Source organism: Habropoda laboriosa, unplaced genomic scaffold (genome assembly GCF_001263275.1).
Source record: "Habropoda laboriosa isolate 0110345459 unplaced genomic scaffold, ASM126327v1 scaffold39, whole genome shotgun sequence".
Taxonomy (NCBI): domain Eukaryota; kingdom Metazoa; phylum Arthropoda; class Insecta; order Hymenoptera; family Apidae; genus Habropoda; species Habropoda laboriosa.
In genome coordinates this window covers 42,327-64,863 of record NW_017100138.1, presented here as the reverse complement: position 1 = coordinate 64,863, position 22,537 = coordinate 42,327, and the positions used below count along the sequence as shown (strand labels likewise).

The window sequence follows — 22,537 nt, the reverse complement described above, 5'->3', positions numbered from 1 at the left end:
TATCGTTCCTGAGATATTCTTTAATGTTTAATCCGTTATAGCCAGTGAGGATTTTTTACAGCCCGATAGTTTTCTGACAAATTCTGATCGGTGAATAATATCGAAGAATAGAAGTTCTTGAATTTCTACACAAAATCTAGCATGATTTACACAATAAATGTCGTGTAATATCTGGTGAAGGCTAGTACGATATGGATGAAATTTACGACGAGAGAGAATTCGCGGTACTCTACTTCTACCCTAATCTCAGGGTAATAATTCACCATTGTAAGAACATTCATTTCATTGTCTCCACTATTCAAAGAGTTTTTACGACTACTTTTACAAACAACGAGACTTCACAGTTTCCCTTCATTTTTCACATATTCTTTCGAATATTCAATGTGAAGGACACGTGTGCTTTTTCTATATTCTCCATAAATGGAGCATATCTAATTACTTGTTCTTTAAATGAGAACTTTATATGGATAGCCTTATCACTAAATGAGAAATTTATTAATACCGTGAGATATAGAAAGTTTAATAATGCCACTGCACGATATTTATTATCTACTTCTTGTTCACATTCTTAATACTGAGTATAGTTTCGAACATGTTTTACAATGAAGGTAATAAAATGGACAAAGTCGAATATTTTAAGAACGTTGAGTTTTAGGATAAATGTACTTTACTACTTTTATATTCAGAATTCGCTATTCTATCGAATTTAACTATAAAAATTGAATGTTCTATTAAAAAAATAAAAATAACTTCCAGATCTCAACACTTAAGACCCCTATACCTAACCTAACATAACCTATAAAGAAACCATTGCCACCATATTATTGTAATTATTGCATTGAGAAATTATTGAAATCACAGAAATTTCGTAAGCAACGTTTTCGCTTATTTCTTTCAGTAATGGAGATATTTGAACGAAGTTGCTGGAACACCCTATGTGTATATTCCACATCCATATACTTTCTTTTCGTTATGTAATTAATGATGTCATATAAAATTTTAAAGCCCTTTACACATGATCAAGCAATGTTATGTATAATCATACGATTTTTGAAACTTAATCGGAGATAAAATTGATATACTTAGGTGACTTTCTATTCAATTTAATTCTTCTGCTTTAGTTATAACTATAAAGTTTATTCTAGAATGTTTATTCGAGAACCATCGATTTATCGAATTTCACGATCGTTCGTTCAGTAATAATGGAAAGTTGTAATAATGAAAAATGAATATGTTGTCCAATAAATTTACGAGCTTTCTTCTGGTTGTACAGGGTTCAGGTTTTTTCATAATTTTATTACGAGCTCTTCGCAACGTTATGTCAGCTTTTGCATTCCACACTTGAAGAATTCGCTGATTTTTGGCACAAATTAATTTTCAAGCCAATTTCATAGTTCCCCGTCGACATAGAAGGAAGACTTGCTCAAAGAATTTTAGATAGAACGTAGAAATGGTAATCTGTCTAAACAAGAATCGGTAAGCAAGGTGAATGCAGAAGAACTTCTCATCCAACACTCTGAATTATCACTTTTGTTGAATCTCTAACGAATGATACCTTGCTTATGGGGATCCATCACCTTGCATGTAATGAAATGTAGCCAAAAATACTAATTGACATTTTTAGTTTGTCCAATAGTACGTGATGTAAACTTGATGTTTTAATTTACGAGTGTACTACATTTGTTCCATCGACTATACCTACCGCACGAATTAGTTATAGGCACAGAGAACCCGAATTAACAATCGTTGAAGGTGGGATTTAGGTTTTCCACTAGTAGTTGCCTCCAAATTCTGGTTTATTCATTCTTTCCTCTGCTTCACATTACCGTAAAAATATCATTTTTCGTCCGAAAAATGATCCATGCTGTTGACGTGCCAAGTGATATCGAGCAAGTAAGGATACATACATACAGATTCGTTGATTTTTGTTCCTTTGGTTCAAGTTAGATAATCCATAAGTTAGAAACTATTTAGAAACACGATTTTAAATACTCTCTTGAAACATTTCATTAAATTTTTACTAAAAATATATACAAAATATTATGTAAACATTATTAGTTCTTTCAATTTTGCGAGAGTTTGTAAAGAGAAAATTCGCTCTATAGGATTTTCAAATGAAGAGAATCATGGTTTTCTTGTCAGCATACAAGCGTACCCAAATAATTAATTATAACCTACTAAAAGACTCCGAATATCCATAGAAAAGTCCACAAATATTACGAATGATCATAGAAAAATTCACAGACATTGATTAACAGATTTATAAATGATTAAAAATATGCCAAGATCGTCACTTGTGAACGTTGTTGAAATATTTCCTATAAAATTGTTACACGCATACGGAAAAGTTGAATTTGTTTAAAAGCTAAAAGGCGCTCTGAATTGTTTAAGCAGATGTGTACATGTAGAAAGAAAAACTCTAGCGAAACAAACAGAATGTGTTATGATAATTGACAGACAAGAAAGCAGAAGTATCCATCACTAAACGAACACATGAGTGGAAAAATAAGTTTGCAGACCTCATCGACGACCGCATGTCGTCTGAAACACATACAATAGGACGCCGTTGAAGAAAGCTCACGTTCAAGGCTTTCGGTAAATGCAGAGGTACATCGAAACGAAGGAAGAAGAGAAAGTCCTCGTTGAAATAAATCTCAAGTCACGATAAATCTTAAAAGAGAGTATCGAGAAATAGAACGATTTTTAAGAAATTTTTCAGCCCGCATGCCATATCATTGCCGAAACCATGCATTTCTCGTTAGTATTAATCATACTGCCAACCGTCGCAGGTTCGCTCATGGATTTGCTGCAAGGCGTTCTTCAATCTGGAAAGGTGAGTCTTTTAAATAAGAGTTATCAAAATATTTAAATAATCATTTCATCGATAAAATTAATGGACACATTTCTTTCAAAATTGACCTGCAGTTTTCTTATGTCTCATCTTAATTATTAGGTCATCTTGAGAGTTCTCGCGGTTTTAAGTCGTTCTTTTTGGAAAAACTTAACTTTATTGAAATTAAACATTTTTATTTGAGATAATTTCCATAATTTTCGATATATTTTTGTCAACGTATTGCAAGAGCATTAATCCTGCGTACGTAAAAATCTGAATTTCTAAGAGAAAAAATATATATGTGGTAAATGTACAACATTTGTGACATAATTTTGTGTCAACGTGAACTGTAAATATTTAATTAGAGGACTAAATTAATTGGTGGTCAGAAAAATGACCAGAGAATTTACTGGTATTAGAGAATTTACTATGCCTCTTAAATGATATAATGTGATTCGAGAGTTCATTTCAATATTATATGTATATGCAATATTCTCTAATTTATAATCAAACAATTTGTGTACAGTGTATACATAGGAAATTATGAAATTGAACGTAAATAGAAATTCATATATCCATATGATAATACAATATGAAGTAAACAATGGTAGAAATTAATCTGTAATTAGTAATGCTTAGCTAGATAATTTACAGTAATAAAATAATTATTATTTTGCGTATAACAGTACTATAATTATATAAAGCAGAGTGTCAAATATTTTCCTTGAATTAAGTTTATTGTGTAATGTAGCGGACAAATTATACAATAGAATCTGATTATTCAGAAATAAGAGAAAATAATTATGTAAGAGTTTAACCGAAATTATGTAATGATTTTATAAGGACAGTAACCTTTAATATGTAAAAGAAATGCATAAACTGGTTTGTGGAAATTATTTGGAACGATTATGTACATGTTACGAAATTTTGCGCAGGGTTTCTCAACAGTATTACATATAACAATATTTCAGTGTAACATGTTACATTTAGTGGAAACATTTTTAACGAAAAATAACATTTTGCAAGCATTATTGTTGGGAATAACAAATATTCTTAACATTATTACTCCCAATCTTCACAGAACCACGAACCAAAGACAGAAGTGTCAAAGCGAACGAATTAACTACTAATGTTATTAATTAATTAATAATACTATACTAGAAAATTTGGTTTTATTTGCTTGTTCAGTTCTAAATGTAAAAAAAAAAAAAAATAATGACATCTAACAGTAACATGATAAGGACACAATGAATTAGACAGAAAACATGTTATTACAAATTATTAAAAATGATTCATGTTCAAATATATGTTCATGACTCTATATTTCAAAAAGAGAAAATGATAAAAATTTTAAAATAGTACATTGGCCGATAGCATTAGCAAGTTTCAACGAAATAGCAACTTTATATTACCATTTTAATGTTAACATTACTAATTATTCTATTAAAGAGAAGACAGTGTGTGACTTTCTTATAAGAAAACTAAATACTTTTGAAACGTAACATCTTTTATATAAGAACAAGAACATCATAAGAACAACGTAACTTGTTGATGTTAAGAAAAGAACATAAATTCATTTATAACATCTTGTTTGTTAAGTTTGTATCAGTTATTATTATCATTATTATTACTGCTATTTGTATTACGGTTCATCACAAAATGATTTTTTCTCTAGGGTAATTTAATATGATTAGCCGTGTTCGAGTCACGTTGAACGATTGTATTTGTCTATTCTGTTATTTTTAAAAAATTGGAAATTGTGCTACGTACTTTCAATACGGTGGTGTTTGCATTATGTTTCGTATTGTCGTATCAGAGCGCTATTTGTAAGTCGTGTTAGATATTTAATAAATGAATATGATGTAATTTTTATCATAGTTTTCGATTGTGCTAATTGTAAAATAAACAGTTTCAATGGCTCATACGTCATTGTTTACGATGAAATCATTTTATCTGGCTGGCATTTTATATTTATAAAACACTTGACTCTTGTCTGAACTTAGAAATCAGCGTAGATTGAGCAGTTCCAACAGTTAAACACGGAGTACGATAAAGTCTGTCTTTGGTCAAACATGTGACATGAATTTAGAAAAGGTGTAAATGGAGCTATTTCTGTGAAAAACAATTCGGAATGTTTTTGGAATAAATGTAATGAGTGAACATGTGTGGAAACGTTGGTTCATCAAATTTTGTGATGAAAATTTTGAATTGCAAAAGAAATTATACATATTTATAAAGAAATTGACAGAAAGAAATTATTGCCACAAATTTGCAGTCTGCTGGATCACACGTTGCATTATAAACGCAAAAAATTAAAACATTTTTGTTAGGAAACTCATTCTCATTTTCCGTATTTTCCAGACATTACACTATCAGACTATCACCGTTTTCAGTCATTATAAAATTATTTAAATGGTAAATTAAATAAAACAATAACACCACATTGGATTGAAGAATGCAAAAATTCTGCCTCTTCACATATGTGTTTTAGAAACAGTATACAGCTCTTTCAAAGTACATAGATATTCAATTCTCAAAATTGACTCAAAAGGAACAGAACATAATTAATAGAATGAATGTGCAATACAATATGCGATCATTGCAATATACTCAAAAATATTCACAGAAGTGATATTGCTTTCCCACCAACTCAATATTAATGGGATTATGTGTATGTACAAGGTTGAAGTATCTAAAACAGGTCACTTGAATAATTCGCCTGATTTTCGCGATAGAAAAAAAGTGCATTAGGCAGATCTTGCTTGGTTTCAAGATGGACAGAATTCAATGCCAATAGCGTTTCTGTAGGTGGAGGTGTAGAACAGATGTGAAGATTAACTGTCTTTTTTTTTTTTAATGGATTGATATGTTTTTTTACTTATCTTCTAATAGAGCGTTTTAAGAGGCATACAATGACCGATGGTTGAAGGTCATTTAAAGTCAACTGAGATGGAGTATAATTGACTTCAAGGAACCGGCGAATATAAATTGTCAACACAGCATTGTCAATATTTATCGACAAACTGCATTTTTCTCATAAGTTCAATATTTATTAACAATATATTCAGTTTCCAGTTAATGTTTAGAACCTTGAAATGTTGACAATGTGTATTGATCGTCGGAACGTCCCTTAACACTTTCCTGTCTTCTCTAGTTGTAAATAAAACATTATTGTTTATTCTTATTAACACTAGCTCCTTGTCACAGTCGCTACACATTTAACGATTAACATGATTGTAATATTAAAACCGAAATACGAAATTTAAAGTAAACGTTATCAGATTTGATCTTATAATACATCCTGAAAAATTTTGTATCAAAGAAATACACACGTAAATTAAATCGACAACTGAAATTTTTCGAATAATTGTTAAAGTTGAAGTGAAATTCGAACCATGTAACATGTCACATCGTTAATATCAAATTTGCATTCATGAAAATTACTGTTTCAGAATATAAAAATACTTATTTACGTAATCTTTATGTCTCATTTTTAACTGTTGAAAACTGTGATGTAAACTGAACGGAAAATTGCAACACATTAATTGGTTTAGAAGCATCCTTCGAACAGGTGAATTCCCGAATGAATTCCCGAAGCTAAGATTTTATATTTGGAGACCTTTCACATCTCTCACAACACCCACAAAATTTCATCTCGATCGGCCACCGGAGCCATTCGAAACAATATCCCATTTTTCTCTTACTTATACCCATAAAACATGCTGACAAAGTTCGATTTGGAAAAAAACTGGGACACCCTGTACACAAGAAATACTGCCCAAAGTTCTAATACACAGCTTCTGCCATTGTTCATTATATGTACATACAAAATATCAGTTACCCTCACTAATTGAGATATAAGTGGGTAACGCTTCAGGACGTGACACGTTAACGCAGCATTACAATCCGTTCGTTATGTCAAACCGGAAGAACGACTACATAAACGAGAAGAAGAGTGCTTTGCATGCTGAGCAATTGGAGAAAGGCCAGTACTTTTCTTTTCGTTGGTTCGCAATGCGAATGAACGAACCGGTCCCGGTTCTCCCTATTCAGTCGAACGCGTTCAGAAGGCCTACTTCTTAAATTATTTATATGCGACGGTATTTAAGCTACGACGAGGTAGAATGCAAATGAAAGAAAGTAAACGTACCGACGTGTATCGTATGTTAAGTCTGTATTTACTGGCGATCGATAAAGGATGAAATTTCGTCGAAACCGATCGTATCGTCTCTACATATTATGTACCGGACGTGGAATCAGGAATACCGGAAAATGGTACATCAAACTTTTATGCTTCCCAAAGAAGAGTGAAAAAAAAAATCCTACCTTTGCAAGAGTAAATATATGATCTACACTGTCTAAAGCAAAAGGAAGTGTTTTCTTTTTTCTTAAGGTGCCCAAAGAGAAATGGTACACCTTGAAGTTCTTATGCTTCCCAAAGAATGAAAAAGAAACAGAAGATCTTACCTTTACGAACGTAAATAAACGATCTGCAGTGTCAAAAGCAAAACGAAGTGCATTTTTTTTCTTAAGACTCGAAAAGAGATGAGTAAATATTTGAAGCAACATACAGTACTATGTCCGTTTTAATTTAAATTTTTACAACGAAAGTATTAGAGAGTTTGAAGGAAAATAAATGGGAATAGAATTGTTTAGTTTCTTTATATGATTTACATATGTATGTTTAGAAATGAAATTTCTAGTTCGTTGCTGCGTCGCAAACGCAACCGTTAAGAGATTGACTTTATGACATGGACGACCAGGCCTGTTGTTTTTGTGGGCTTCTTATTTTTAATTCTTTTCTGTCTAATTTTCCTTTCGAAGCGATGTCAGAGGCCAGAAAGTGTTTTATGAACGCAGAAACTCGTCGCTTCTGCGTTCCATACGCCTTCCTGGTGCCCATACATTTTCTTCAATACCAATTGACGTGTTGTAAAGCCATTACACACACACACACACACACATAAATTCAGTCTCGTTACGACTGACCATCATTTGGGCTTCACAAATTCAGGCTCCTCCAGATGTCCACATTATATTTCAAAAAGATTCTATCGAAAAGTATCTATCGAATATAGTAGTTCACATTTATATTGCCTATACGAAAAATTCATTCAACTCACACAAGATTAAGTTGGCGTGTGAGAGACGCGGAAACACTGTGTTCAATAAAATTAAGATTCGCGTCACAACATTCGTATTTATAGATAAATAAAATATTCGACTTACAAGAAGGTGGCAATAATATCGAAATTTCGATTAGAGTGATTTTATAGGCATTCAACTCCTCAATCGAAGTTACGCAAATGTTAAAAGAGTTTTGGAGCGTAAGTTTTTGGGCACGCTGAATGAATAAATGCTCAGATTGCTAATATACTTTTAATATGCCCAAATTACCAAGCAATTCAGGAACTAATGATCTGTGTACAAAGGTCCTTTGTCGGAATTTAAAAGGAAAAATTTAATTGAGATTAAATGATACTTCAAATGTAAAATTGAGTAACTTTGTTTGAAATAACTTTTCAATATTGTGTAACTGTTAAATATTACAAGATAAAACATCATTTGTACAATAAAATATCTGATGTGTGTAAAGAATGAACAATTTTGAATTTGAACATTATTCTGCAGGAAAATCGTCAATTTATCATCAAGTGATAAAATTTTAATAATAACGAATTTTTGTTTACTGGATTATAATTTATTGTATCATTAATATATAGGGTGTTCAACAACAATTAGTAGAAAACTTAAGAGGTAATTGTACAAGCTAAAACAAGATCAAAATCGAGAATTATAAATTAGCAGTTAATAATAGTTTACTAATTAGTAAGATAACTTAAGGGGTAATTCTATGTACAAGCCAAAACAAGACGAAAATCGAGAATAGCAAAATTGCGTTTGAAGCTTCGTTTGTTAGTTATTAACATTTAAAAATCGGCCAAAATATCCCTGTGACCCAGAAAACCTAACTGTAGAAACGAATGTAAATAGGGCAGGTCAAGACACTGGGAGTACAGTGATCCTGTAGCTTACCTGGTACAAATCGTAGAGAAGAAAATTTTTATAAAAAATATCGTAGATTACATATTAAACCTATTTGCTAAATAAATAGGGATTGCCGAGACCCATTTAAGCCTATTTATATGGGATTGTCAAGTGAAAAGATTAATTAATTTTCCTCCAGTTTACGAGCTCGTCTGCATAATTAAACAAGTAATTCATAAATACACATATCGCGATTGTCCATAGAAAATAGTTGAAGAATCTGTAAGTGTCCACAAAAAATAGTTCATACAGATTACAGGCATTTTACATCACTATGTGGCTACTGTTTTTTTGCAAAGTTCCACCTTGCTTTTAAAATTTCGTCTTATAGTTAGGAAATCCACCATAATATTTTGCGTTAACCTCGATCTAAAGTGGATCATGTCAATTTTGTCGCTGTGGATAGAGGTGTTGGATACATTAATTTTTTCATGTGTCCCCAGAAGATCCCCTGTCCCCTGAGAAGCGATCACGCCAAAGGAAGAGTCCTCTTTGATCAATTCACCTATTACCAAAAAATACTATTAAGTAGTTTCAAACTACTGCTGTAGAATGTGAATTACTAACAAGATATCTTTAAGTAATTCTAAAAATTTTGTTTATAAAAATTCTAGTTATGCTTGCAATGTTAATTTGGGAGGCAGAAATACCTTTTAATTGGCTAAAACACGACATGGCGCTGGTCAAATGTTCATTCAGAAAAGGAAATTTACGATATCCAACTCCCTTTGCTAATTCGTTTCCTATCTAACTTGAAATTGACAAGTAACAATCACAATATTTGAGAGCACGCTTTTTAAGTAAAAGTATGACAATGGAGAAAGTGAACATAGTGTTCACCAAAGGTGTCTAAAAAACGTTAGAAGGTTAACAGTATAAACTTTGGGAGGACAGAATCATTTCGACAACGAAAGCAAAAGTTTTGATACAACTAAACAAATTTTTAAATCTTTTTTAAGTCCCTTTTTTTCCCTTTAAATCTTTTTCTTTTTATTCTACAGTTTCAAATCCGTAGATCTTTTCCGTTATATTCCTTTTAGTTATACATTATTTTATAGTTACAAAGTAATAAGTTAATTAGTTTTACTTCGGTATAATCAGTTAAATCTAATTAGTGTAATTTAGGTTTAATTTACTTCTCTTTAGTTTTTAAAAAATTTTTTTGCCTTTTCTTAGTTTTTTGTTAGTAATGGAAAGTGATTGTTTCTCGGTGATTCTTGTGTATTGTGTGTACAATATACGTTGTGTTCACAGTATACAATGGAATACACATTTGAAGAACTTTTCAACATGCACCTGTGTTGTGATAAAGCAAACAGTAGTGCTGCAGAAGTCGGTAATGTCGTTTACGGCGCCAAATGTCACTGTCTTCTTCTCTACGGCCTGTAAGAGGTAAGCTGTCGGCCGTGTGTCGTTGGTTCTGAGGATCACTGTACTCCCTGTTTCTTGATGTATCCTACATTCGTTGGTGTAGGGAGGTTTGCTCGGCCACGGGGATATTTTTAAATGTTAATAACTGAAAAAACGAAGCGTCAAACGTTATTTCGTTTTATTCTGGCTTGCATAATCACCCGTCAAATTTTCTATTAATTGTTGTATATTTTACGTACACACTTTATATAGGAGAATTCAATAGAATTAAAGTTTCATCTTGTTAAAACAAATTATATTCGAATTAAAAGTGCAGAACGTAATAGTACGTATTAAAAAAAAATTCTTCTTTCAGAATGACCTTGATAAAAGTGGAATCATGTATCCTGTGATGTATAGTGGCATCAGAAGTCAACATCAAGTACCTGATTATGTTCCATTCCCATGTAATGTACAATTTGGAAGGTGCATTTAATTAAAATATTTTTACCAATCGTAATGTTTTTTGTTTTATCATATTATGCAATGCTAATTATAGGTAATACAAGTTACTACTTTCAGAAGAAACTAAAAATATATTTGTTGATAATATCGATATTCGTTGATTTCTGCTACATTTTGTCAGTTGCTATTATATAAAAAGAAGAATAATGCAATAAACGTCAAATTAAACTTATAAATCTTAAAATACGATGACTTATAACTCTTATTCTATTCCACAATCGTTCTATCCTCTAGTTTGCATTTTATTAAAGTTATATTAGCAATAATATATAAGATTATAGAAATATGTAATTTACAAAATAAAATAACTTTTCCTTTAATTTCTTCAAGTTTGTTATAAAAACATTTTTCGTTGTCTAGTAGTTTCCGAAATAGCATCATAGTCAAATTTCTTATGAGTATAAATTCACTGTTATTGCTTGGATAAAATTTTCAATTCAACAAATTATTCACAAATTCTTGTAAAAGAGAGAAATAAAAAAATTTAAGCAACATTTAACTCTGTTTTCAGGTTACATACCTGCTACAAAGTACGAAATATATGTTACTTTGAAATCCAATTTTACAGCTCACTTCATATTCCATTCAACAGTAAATACTCGTTTAATTAAGCTTCTAAAATTCCTGTTTGTTAACAATTTATTATTTCTAATACCGGTTTAACGTTTCATGATAATTTATTAAATAAAAATTTCAAGAGAAATGAATCTTGTTTTTATAGATCACCGTCAACGCCTGACAGTGTGCATCATTTACGACCTGGTGACATAGATGTAGTCGGTGGTCTGGGAGATTCATTGGTTGCAGGAAGTGGAGCTTTGGAAGAGTTTGCAATAGGAACGTTTATAGAAGCACGCGGAGTTAGCTGGTGTGTAGGTGGTCAAGGTGACTGGAGACGGTTCTTAACCGTTCCTAATTTACTGAAGGTATTAAATGTATCAAATGCACGTTCTCCTTGAAATTAAATTAAGTAATTATAATCAATCGAGCCCAATAAACACTTTTTGCACATGGGAAGCGGTTTTTCTTTTTATCAGTTGCTTAAATCGAAAAAATAACAAGACTCTCTAATTTGACTTAATTAGAGCAACTGTCTAAATAAACATTTTGCTTCACATTCTCTGGCAGTACACTAAAGTTTAGAAAAAACTTTTCATGTCACAAAAATGATGTCAATTTGAATCACAGTATTCACTCCGTATTATTGTATCAGGTGTTCAATCCTAATTTAATCGGATTTTCAACGGGTACTGGTGAATTTATTTCGACAAAAGCGAAACTAAATATCGCATTTCCTGTTGCGGCTACGGAGGATGCGCTTCAACAAGCTCGCATACTTGTTCAAAGAATGAAAAGTAACCCACAAATTAATATCAAAAAGCAGTGGAAGGTAATATAAATTTTTCAAAACATTTTGCGCGATCGTAGTTAGGAAATCCACCATTCATGAGTATTAGGACACTTATTAAATGTGAAGCATACTGCAATCTACTGAAATCTATTGAACCCTGCTGAATTCTATTAAAATCTACTGTATTCTACTAATATCTATTGAAATCTTTTGAAACCTACGGAATACTACTGTATTTTACTAAAATGTACTAAATTTTAATTAAACCTACTGAATTCTACTCAATTTTACTAATACCTACTGAAATCTACTGAATACTACAGACGTCTGCTGAAATCTACTAAAATCTACTTGCTGAATGTGAAGTAAACCTCATTGTCGTAATTTTAATACAAAATTAATTGACTCTCAAAAGTCATTACAAAATTATTAAAATCCTGAAAAAAATATTATTAATTCTGGAATCTGGAAGTATAACGAATACGTATGTATATTTTTGCTAATAAATGACACCAACTTTGGCCAGAAAATGTAATTTAAATCATACAATACTTTCTACACGAACACGACGGATGTCCTAATACTTATGAACGGCAGTGTTCAAATACCGTAGAAAACGAATACTGAAAGCGTTTCAAATATTTCTATGCGATACAGCTCATCACAATCTTTTTCGGTGCAAATGACATTTGCTCCGCGCAATGCTTCAATCCCTCGCAATTTTCACCGATTCTTCACACTCTTCATTTGCGCAAGACCCTGGACTTCTTGAAAATCGTTCTACCTCGTACATTAGTCAACCTTGTGCCAGTTATAGGTAATATATACAAGACATTTAAAAATGGATGCTTTAACGAATCTGTACAAAATACAAGTTACACAAACACACAATAAGAATGTAAACGAAGAATGTTTTGTTTTTCAAAACATTGAATGCCACAAAATGAAATGGTACATTTCGACACTAAAAATGTTCTTCCTTATTTAAATTGCTAATTAAAGCACTCTGATTTGCATATAGATGTTACAGTTTCTATTAGAGTGCCACAAAGTGCTATGTGTCGTATTTTGCACCCGCTTTACTGTGCATGCATGCACAGAGGTAGTAGTCGACCAGACATTGCAATTTCGAAAATGTCACACCTTTATCAGCAAGCTGTCCAAGCTTTAGTATATTCTGGAAGGTACGGTGGTTTATTAACTAATTAAGTAAAGAAAATGTAACTACTAGATTTCACGTAGAAAAATGTTATAACACATCAGAGTTTTCAAATTATTTGAAGTAAGGTATTAGGTCATCCCATAAGTTCGTGCCGTAAGGGAAAAATATTTTAATGAAAATAATGGTCTTACCAAAAAGAAAATAGAAAATGTGTGGAATGAGAAGACACTTACTTTGTTTTTATGAAATGTTCGTTGGAAATATTGATCTAAATTATAAAATTCGACACGAACTTACGGGATGACCTAATGTTTATTGCAAAATTTTTAAGGATTAAATACTAATTTAGAAAAGGACAAATATAAATTCTTATCTTCTAATTTCTATTCTAGGTACGATAAATCTCCAGATTTTACGGTGGTATTGCAACCATTTATTAAATTATTTAACGCCCCGAATGCAGATCCAAGAAAAGCACCAGTCATTGACCCCACTTTGGTTACGTACGATTGTTTTCATTTCAGCCAAAAGGGGCATGCACTTGGTAAGGAATTAAATAATAAATAATACAATGAATTATATGTATTTATAACAAAAGGAAATATTTTTTGTATAACTGTATATCATTCATGCACATTTCTATTCTAATTCACGTTTTTATTCGGACGTAAACAAAAGTGTATATATTAACCCCTTGACGACTCTGTATTTCGTATGGGCCTTAAGTTTTTCACTCTATAAGTATAAAATCGAAATTTATCATCTAACGTTCGATTTCTAAAGTAAATTATTTGCCTCTGATCGCATAGTCTAATTGTAAGGGTTAATAAGTGTTACAATGATATAGCATGTTACATAGCCGTTCATAAGTATTAGGGCACCCGTTATGTTCGTACCGAAAGTATTACATGATTTAAATTGCATTTTCATATCAAAGTTAGTGTACTCGTATTAGTAAAAATATGCATATGTACCGTTATTGTGTACATATGTACTTCCAGATTCTATAATGAATAATTTCTTTTTTCTAGAATGAAAAATTCATTTTTTGAATTTATTTTGATATACAGATTTTAGAATGCATAGTAATATATGTACAGTGCTACGTATAAGATAAATTATCAGTAATATATTTTTCTTTAAACAATAAACAAAATATTTTCAATTTCTAAAAATATTTGATTTATATTTAGGAAATAGAAAGAAAATAGACTATTATAGATATATACAATCCGGAATGCTGCATAATTAAAAAAATAATAGTACAATAATAATTTAGTACCGCATATTTTATCACTTCATTCGACACCTATTTAGAGAATAATGCACTTATTAGAAAAGCATACTGTATATTTAACATTGTAAATTTCATTTATATAGTACATAAATATGTATGTAACTAAAATAAATTTAATTACATTCTTCAAATAAGTGACCTTATAATTATATTATACAATGTGGATAATACTTTATATTAATATGGTATGCTTATCAGAATGTTGTTTGCGGTTACACATCTATTATCATTTTTCTTTCATACATTTTAATTAATGTTTTTTTTTATGTATCTTTTGTTGTAGAGAGCTTTAGTTTTAAACAATCTTCTAGATTACGATGTTCCAATATCTAACCATTTATATTTCGTTGTTACACCAAAATACAATGAAGAAATGACATCTTGAGAGCCTACGCAGTGATCATGATTTCTCTATGTCATTCATCTTAAACGAAAGAGCAAATCAATTAACAACGCGTATTGCGAAGTCAAGTAGTTAGACTCTTTGTAAGAGAAGTTAATCAGGAGTCACGGTTGGCCTAACAATGAGTCAATATGTTCGTCTGACTTACCACTACATACGAATAAGACATTAATGTAACAAACTGAGATATCTAATAGAAGATATACGACATAATAGATGGAAAAATCCATTTAGAAGTAAAATTGTATTTTTAAGTACAAGATGATTCTTTAACTTCTACATGTAAAATAGCAGAACGACAAGAAACACAAAAATGTAACAAAATTGCAATAGAAAGATCGAATTGTTCTCTTCACAGAAATTAAATTAAAGTACTATTTCTAAATACACTTTTATAAAATAATAACATCAAATGTTAACGTCAAAATTTACGTTAAATACAAATTAAGTAAAACTAACATACGACATTATCCTCGTTATTAACTAATTCATAAATACGCATTGTAATAACATTTAAAGTTCATATAATTTAAAGTTCACTTTCTAAAAAACGCCAGTTTTCCGTATCTTTCATATAATTCAATTTTTTTTTTTACTTACATAGTTTTTTTACTTATTTACTAATCTTGCAAAATTTTGTCTAAATGTTAAATAATATGTTCGAAACCATCGAATTTGACAGTACTTCAATGTCAGTATCCAAAAGTGTAAAGCAATAAGCTAATAGTTCCATTTCTCGTTGTGTTTCAGGAGCGAATCTGCTGTGGAACAACATGTTTGAACCAGTCGGGAATAAAACAGAACAAGGACTGCCAGAAGTGTTCGAAAGACTTTTATGCCCGAGTAAAAATATGCCATACATTTTCACTAACGTGAATTCGAGACATTTCCGAATGACAGGGCGCCAAGATAGGATTGTAACCTGATAACAGATAGAGAAGCACTGATAGCAACCATTTCATTTGTGATAATTACAGATGCGTGTTTTGATGAAAAATTCCTCAGATCAATGGAAAATTTGACGTTTATTTACACGAACGTGAATCTTTTTAAACAATCTTATGTAAATGTGATATACACACAGTGTCGTTTCTATGTACCTTTCTATTTGCGTAGTTTAAGCAAATGTTGATTTCGTGAAACAGTGTGTCAACCATACTCTGTCTACAAAGAGAAAAGAAATTGACTTCAAGTTGTCGCGTCGCGTCGCGTCGTTCGTTTTAAAATATACATATGTAAGTTCACCACAAATGATGAAAATGAATGAAACTACTGTGCCGATAAACGTCATCGTCAAAGTTGGGGCGTTCTTCTGATAAATTTATCTGGATTCTGGTTCAAAGTGTTTGCCATTCACATTATTCACATCTTATTTATGGTCGTTCCTCTAAAAACAGTTGCAGACCAATTATTCGAGAACTGGAGATAATTTCAATCTTACTCGAGTAGTAAATAGAAACGATAGTAATTTATTCGTCACTGACAAATATGTTTTCACTCGAGTGATATTTTTTTGAATTGAGAAAACATTTGCGCAGTTTCACACTTAAGCAATCGTTCCAATGATATCTTCAGCATTTCGTTATTTGTCAATTACGTCGCTACAAATCGTTCTGCTCTGTTGTATGTTAGTTACATTATTTTCAATGATTAATCTACATTTATTTCTAGCCGAGCGGTCAAACAGACAAATTTTTTTTCAACTCATATGTATTATATTTCGTCTGGAAAGTCTCAGTATGATCATAAATTTAGCTGATTTTGATAAGAAAATTACAAATCAACGAAACTCGGACTCTCATTTTTAGTTGTAAGCAAATGACTATTTTTTTACGTTTCTTGATAATAAAAGAAAATTTGTTCACACTCGTGATTAAACAAACAGTTACAATGCAACGAGAAGCCATATTACCTCGCATTTTTATAAAAGTAAATTAATATTGTATATCTACGTATAGAGTGCACATACACAACATATGTACAATCTAAGAAATATGTATAATAAAATGTTTGAAAAATAATATACACATATTTTCTTTTTAAATTAAAATTGATCCTAGTTTCATACAAATAACATTTAGATATTTCATATTATTATGAATATTTTTATATTTATGAATATTTCTAAACTTATAGTAAACGTTACAATTTATATCTTACTTTTGTAATATTTATCGAAGACAATTATCATAACAAACGTAAATTATGCAAACAATTATAATTATAAATAGAAATATGTAAATCAATAAAATAGTGCCAGATAGTAAAAGAAAAGATGTAAAAGAAAAGACGGCCAAAGATATTTCTGCATTTAATATGGCTGTATTTGATACGCGACCTTGATACAATACCAATAAAACTAGAAAATCTATAACCTTCGATTAATCACACTTTCTTTTCCTACATATTCTAGCAAACACTTTTATACCGTACAATTTGGGTTTATACTCTCGTGTAATATAATTCTTCATAGTGAAAAATATGAAACTAATAAAGGATAAGAGTAAAATGAATGATTATATTTTTTTAAGATAAAATATCGAAAATATTGATATGTATGTTTAATAAAGTTTAATTTTTAATTATAAGCATTAAATACAATTCGTTTATACACTACCGGCCAAAAGTTTGGAATCACTACGTAAATTAAGAGAAACAGAATATTTCTAAAAAAAATTGAACGCTTACAAAGTAATTGAAGAAGTTTTATTTGTCAAAATACTTATAAGTAGAATATTTTACATTTTATATTATTTTTTGTACGAAGAAATATATATTTTTCTTTAAATTGCCTTTTCATAAAAAAAAACCGCCCTTACTTCTAATGACAGCCTGACATATTCTGGGCATCCTGGCAATTAGTTTTTCAAGTATTTCTAACTTTAAATTTTTCCATGCTTCTTGTAGTAGTTGCCAAAGGTGTCTTTTCGATGTTGGACAGTGCAACCGGATATTCCGACCGAGCTTTTCCCACAAAAATTCTATCGGGTTCAAACCCGGTGATTGTGCTGGTCATGTCATATTCCTCAAGACCCGCTATACGGCCATTTAAACCTGCAGCTCTTAGTCGTCTTTTCACCATGGTCAGAGATATTGGATTCTGATAAGGATTCTGATTTTGGAGATATTGGATGTGATAAGTTTTATATTATACACGTTATAACAATTCTAACTTTAATATTTCGTTGTATAACGATTTGCATCTATGACAGCTTAGACGTATTTAGGCATTGATTATAATAATTTCTTAGAAGTCAAAATATTTCCCCATATTTCTTTAAGCAGAAAAAGCAGAAGGCATTTTATTAATTAGCTGCGAATGAGAAACGCGTGTCTCTGTAAAAGAGCGCGCACATAGTGTTCAATTTTCTATCTTAACCCTTTGCGTCCCAAATAGTCAAATTATTCTGCAGTTATTTGGCCACTGTCGGGCAGTACTGTGTAGTTTGCCTTTATTTCAATATTTCAGCGTAATGTTAGTTATAAAATATTAGGTTTCAGTATAATATTAATGCATAAAGAAAATGTTTATTATCGTTTATAATTTATAACTTATCATTGTATGATATCTCATGGTAAAGATTCCTACGTCGAGTCTGACTCGACATAGGACATCAAAGGGTTAAAATTAATTTATTTTATCTTACGAACTACTTAAACTTAAAACGCACGCATTCCACGACGTACATTTATAAAATCGTAGCAATGAAATAAAAATATATAATTATCGAAAAAACATGCATCTCACTAGGCACAGAGCACACAGCTGGACATTGTAAAATAGATTTTTTTCCTACCCAGAACCATTTGAGTATTTTCGGTATTTTATATCCCATTAGTATTGGCAACAATAGGCTTTGTATACAAGGCGTCTCACCTGATTCTGACATCTTGATTTTCTCGCTATTCATAGTGAAAAATGTTTCAGATGAAAGTTGAATGGTGTCGAAGGGGGCATATTCTGGTGTTATTAGTTTTTTCATGAGTGGACGTGTAAAATCTACATGAAGCTCAACTTTGTTCTTTTAAATGGAACTATGTATTTTTAATACATCAATCGATGCAGCTCGACATTCTCTATAAAAAAAGTATTAGCCTATTTATGTCCGAAAGTTAATAGTTTAGGAGATATTTCAATTTAAATAATTCTAAGACACCATTACTGTCTTGCTAAGATGTTAACTTTATTTATCAACGTGAGCGTAAAAAAAAAACGTATTCGATCACTGTTATGAATTATTGAGACGTTTAGTTTTTGTAGACATCAGGCCGCTTTATGTATACTCTGTTTAATTTAAGAAAAACCTCGTTTCGCGCATGGAACGTGCCTAAGGCAGGGCTAGAACCACTAGAACGTCCAAACCCCCACTTAACCGCCTACGTTTTTCTCCGTCTTACCCTCTGCTACACTCTCTGTCTATGCGCAGAACGGACGAAAATCGGTCCGAGAGCGAGGTTATTCTTAAATTGAACAGAGTATAGTTAATCTACGTTATCGCTCTACAATGAAATACACACAAGAAGAGAGGATAGACGTGGTATCAGTGTACTTCGAAGCTGGAAAGAGAGCAGTGCACGCAAAACGATTGTATGCAGAGAGATTTCCTCGTAGAAATCAACCGTCTCGTAATACTTGACCGCAATCATAGTAAATCCATCTATAAGCTGTCACGTGTACTGCATAGACACAAATTGCACCCATATCACTTATCAAACGGTTATCATCGCCGTTTAGAATTTTGTGAATGAGCTCATCGTCAAAATGATGGTTTTCTTTGAAACAGTTATGTTCACAGACGAAACAACATCCACAAAAGATGGAGACCTTAACTTAAGAAACACATATTGTTGGTCGGTAATTTCTTTCAATTTTATTTTAATTCATTGAATTTTATTTAGGACTCAAAACCGCGAATTTTTATCATCCTCGATATTTTTGTGTGGTTAATATTAATTGGGACATTTAGCAAAAATTTAATGGAGGTATCAAATAAACGCGCTGAAAAAAGGAAGCAAAAACCGAAATAGTTATTGTTAATAGTTATTATATAGCTATACTGACTTAAGACTTTTTCTTTTTTAGTTATTCCTTCAACCTGAAAATTTTGTAGAGCCGCCTGGAGTAAGTCCTCCTTATGCTCTAAAACAATGTAAGAGACGTCTGAAGGTGGGTAATAGGTATAAAAACCATGCATATGCATATACGTGTAGAAAAATTTTCAAAAAACCTGCAAAGTGAAAAGGAGCGTCTAGGAGTGTGGGTAAATACTCAATACATATTGGCTTAAGACTTTTTCCGCACGTACTCTTATACCTCTTTCGATACCAGGGCCGAACGAATCAGTTACCACGTTAATTGTGATTGGCGCGACGGAAGCTAAGAAACAGACGACAATAAACACAAGTACGGACAGGTATGCTAACCGGAGACCGTCTTGTAGGAACCGGGACTTACGTGCCAGGTACTATTTGTTGACACTCTCTCTCTCTCTCTTTCTCACACTCATTTTCATCCTACATTATTAATTGATAACAATAGCATAAAATATAAAATTTGGAAATAAACTTTAACAAAAATTTCGCGGAAAGTCAACGGGGTTCTTATATGTATAGTGTCGGTACTCCCTCCTCAAAGTCATGATCAAAGACGTGAGTATGCCTTGAGTATGCGTGTAAATTGCCTTTTCGCGGAAAATTTCCATTCTTGTATTATAATATTGTAACACGGTATAATTTATTAATTTTCACAATTTTATTATAAATTTATACTTCCAAGAATTCGTTGCAACACTACATGTTATCATTTACATGCGTTTGCAACTTTCTTCAATAAATAACTACGTTTCAACGATCTTATTATTTTATCGTGATGATATCTACTAAGTTCGTAAGAATTAAAACTCAGATTGACCTGTGGTCAAAGATTAAAAACAGCCACAGTGAAGCTAAAATTATCGTGTTAAATAATTCCTTTTGTACGTATCAAAAATTTATTGACGTTTGTTTGTTATAATACCACAAAATAAATTATATTGTACATGTTTTCTATTTACACTAAATTTAAAGTTCATAATGATTAAAAATCAGGTTGACCTGTGATCATATATCAAGAATAATCATAGTAAAGCTAAAATTATTACGTTAAATAATTCTTTTTATGCGAATCAAAAATTTATTCAAAGTTTGTTATAACACCACGAAATAAATTATACACTTTCTCTATTTACACTAAATTTGAAATTCTACTTACATGTTACAAAGATTATAAATACTTATTACTTATTAATAAGAAGCGTTAATTCTGATCAATAATTGAAAAGTTAATACATAATCAATGAGAAAATTATCAAAAGAATCAATATGTATATATATTGAATCTTCTAGATAATAGCCTATCTCTTTTTAAACCAACTAATTATCTGTTTATTCAGCGTAATTGATTACAATATAGATGTTTATTGAAAAATATTTATAAATTAAAGATGAGAACGATCTGAATATTTACATAATACACATATTCAAATGCCGATTAGATTAAATACAGTACTGTACAAACGTGTACTCTTTGAGAAGTTTTTGCGATAAGGTATGGACAGCACGATATATGTTCTTTATTGCAACTCTTAGGCAAAATTTCTTTCAACAGATGCATTGCATGGTGATAACATTGAAATTGTGTATGCAAAGTAGATAATTTCTGATAAAATAGACGATTGAACAAGCATCAAAGTAGATTTGTAATTAGATAATTACACTGTTTTGTGTTGTATAGTAAGCAAATGATAAATTTCATTGAAACTGTAGATGAATCAGGATGCATCGTTGGTAACATAATTCTTATCATCGTACGATACAGTATCTTGTGTTTGACATTGTAAAGCAGACAGTTATGCAATTGTATCACACATATCGGATGGCATTGAATTAGCAATGTTAATGAAACAGAACTTATGCATACATATAAGCGAAATCTGATGATGTAGAATTACAGATTCATATTAGGTTATCTAGAAAGTTCTCGCTGTTTTAAGATGTTCATTTTTAGAGAAAAAGAGATAACTCCGTTGAAATTAAACATTTTTATTTAAACTACCGTTTTGTGAAATGTATATTTAATTTAAATCTATACAAGATTCTAAAAAGTTGGATTCGTGATTGTCTAGACCCGTACGGGCCCTTGGTATCGCAGTCGTTAAAGGTTTTGGAGGCCAATAATTATAAATGGATATTAATAATTGAATTTAAATTATGTCCAAAATATGAGCAGTATAGATATTGTTACAATCAAATGTGTGTATGTACAAAAACGGAAAATAACTATTACAAAAATATATGTATATGTCAAAATTTTAAAGGTGGAGAATTTACAATTATTTCACATTCATTCGATGGATACTTCGCCGGCAATCACGATGTACAGTCCAATCGGAATTTGAGACTGAAATAATTTTTGGGAAAACCCCACAATGACTATGCATTAAATATTTCCCTCACATAGCAGAACAACATTGTTTGGAAGTAAAATGCGCAAAAATAAAATTTACATAACTCACCAATATACGTGTCAA

The 22,537-nt window shown here is 31.1% G+C and overlaps 1 protein-coding gene across 1 annotated transcript; it reads left to right on the top strand.

The window, feature by feature from the left end:
* Positions 1–1,854: 1,854 nt before the first annotated feature.
* On the top strand, positions 1,855–15,895 carry LOC108579608 (phospholipase B1, membrane-associated-like). Its single transcript, XM_017943189.1, has 9 exons — positions 1,855–1,893; positions 2,720–2,833; positions 10,608–10,717; positions 11,478–11,682; positions 11,970–12,146; positions 12,765–12,924; positions 13,129–13,291; positions 13,662–13,813; positions 15,720–15,895. The coding sequence occupies exons 1-9, from the start codon at positions 1,855–1,857 to the stop codon at positions 15,893–15,895; spliced, it is 1,296 nt and encodes a 431-aa protein (XP_017798678.1).
* The last annotated feature ends 6,642 nt before the right edge of the window (positions 15,896–22,537 follow it).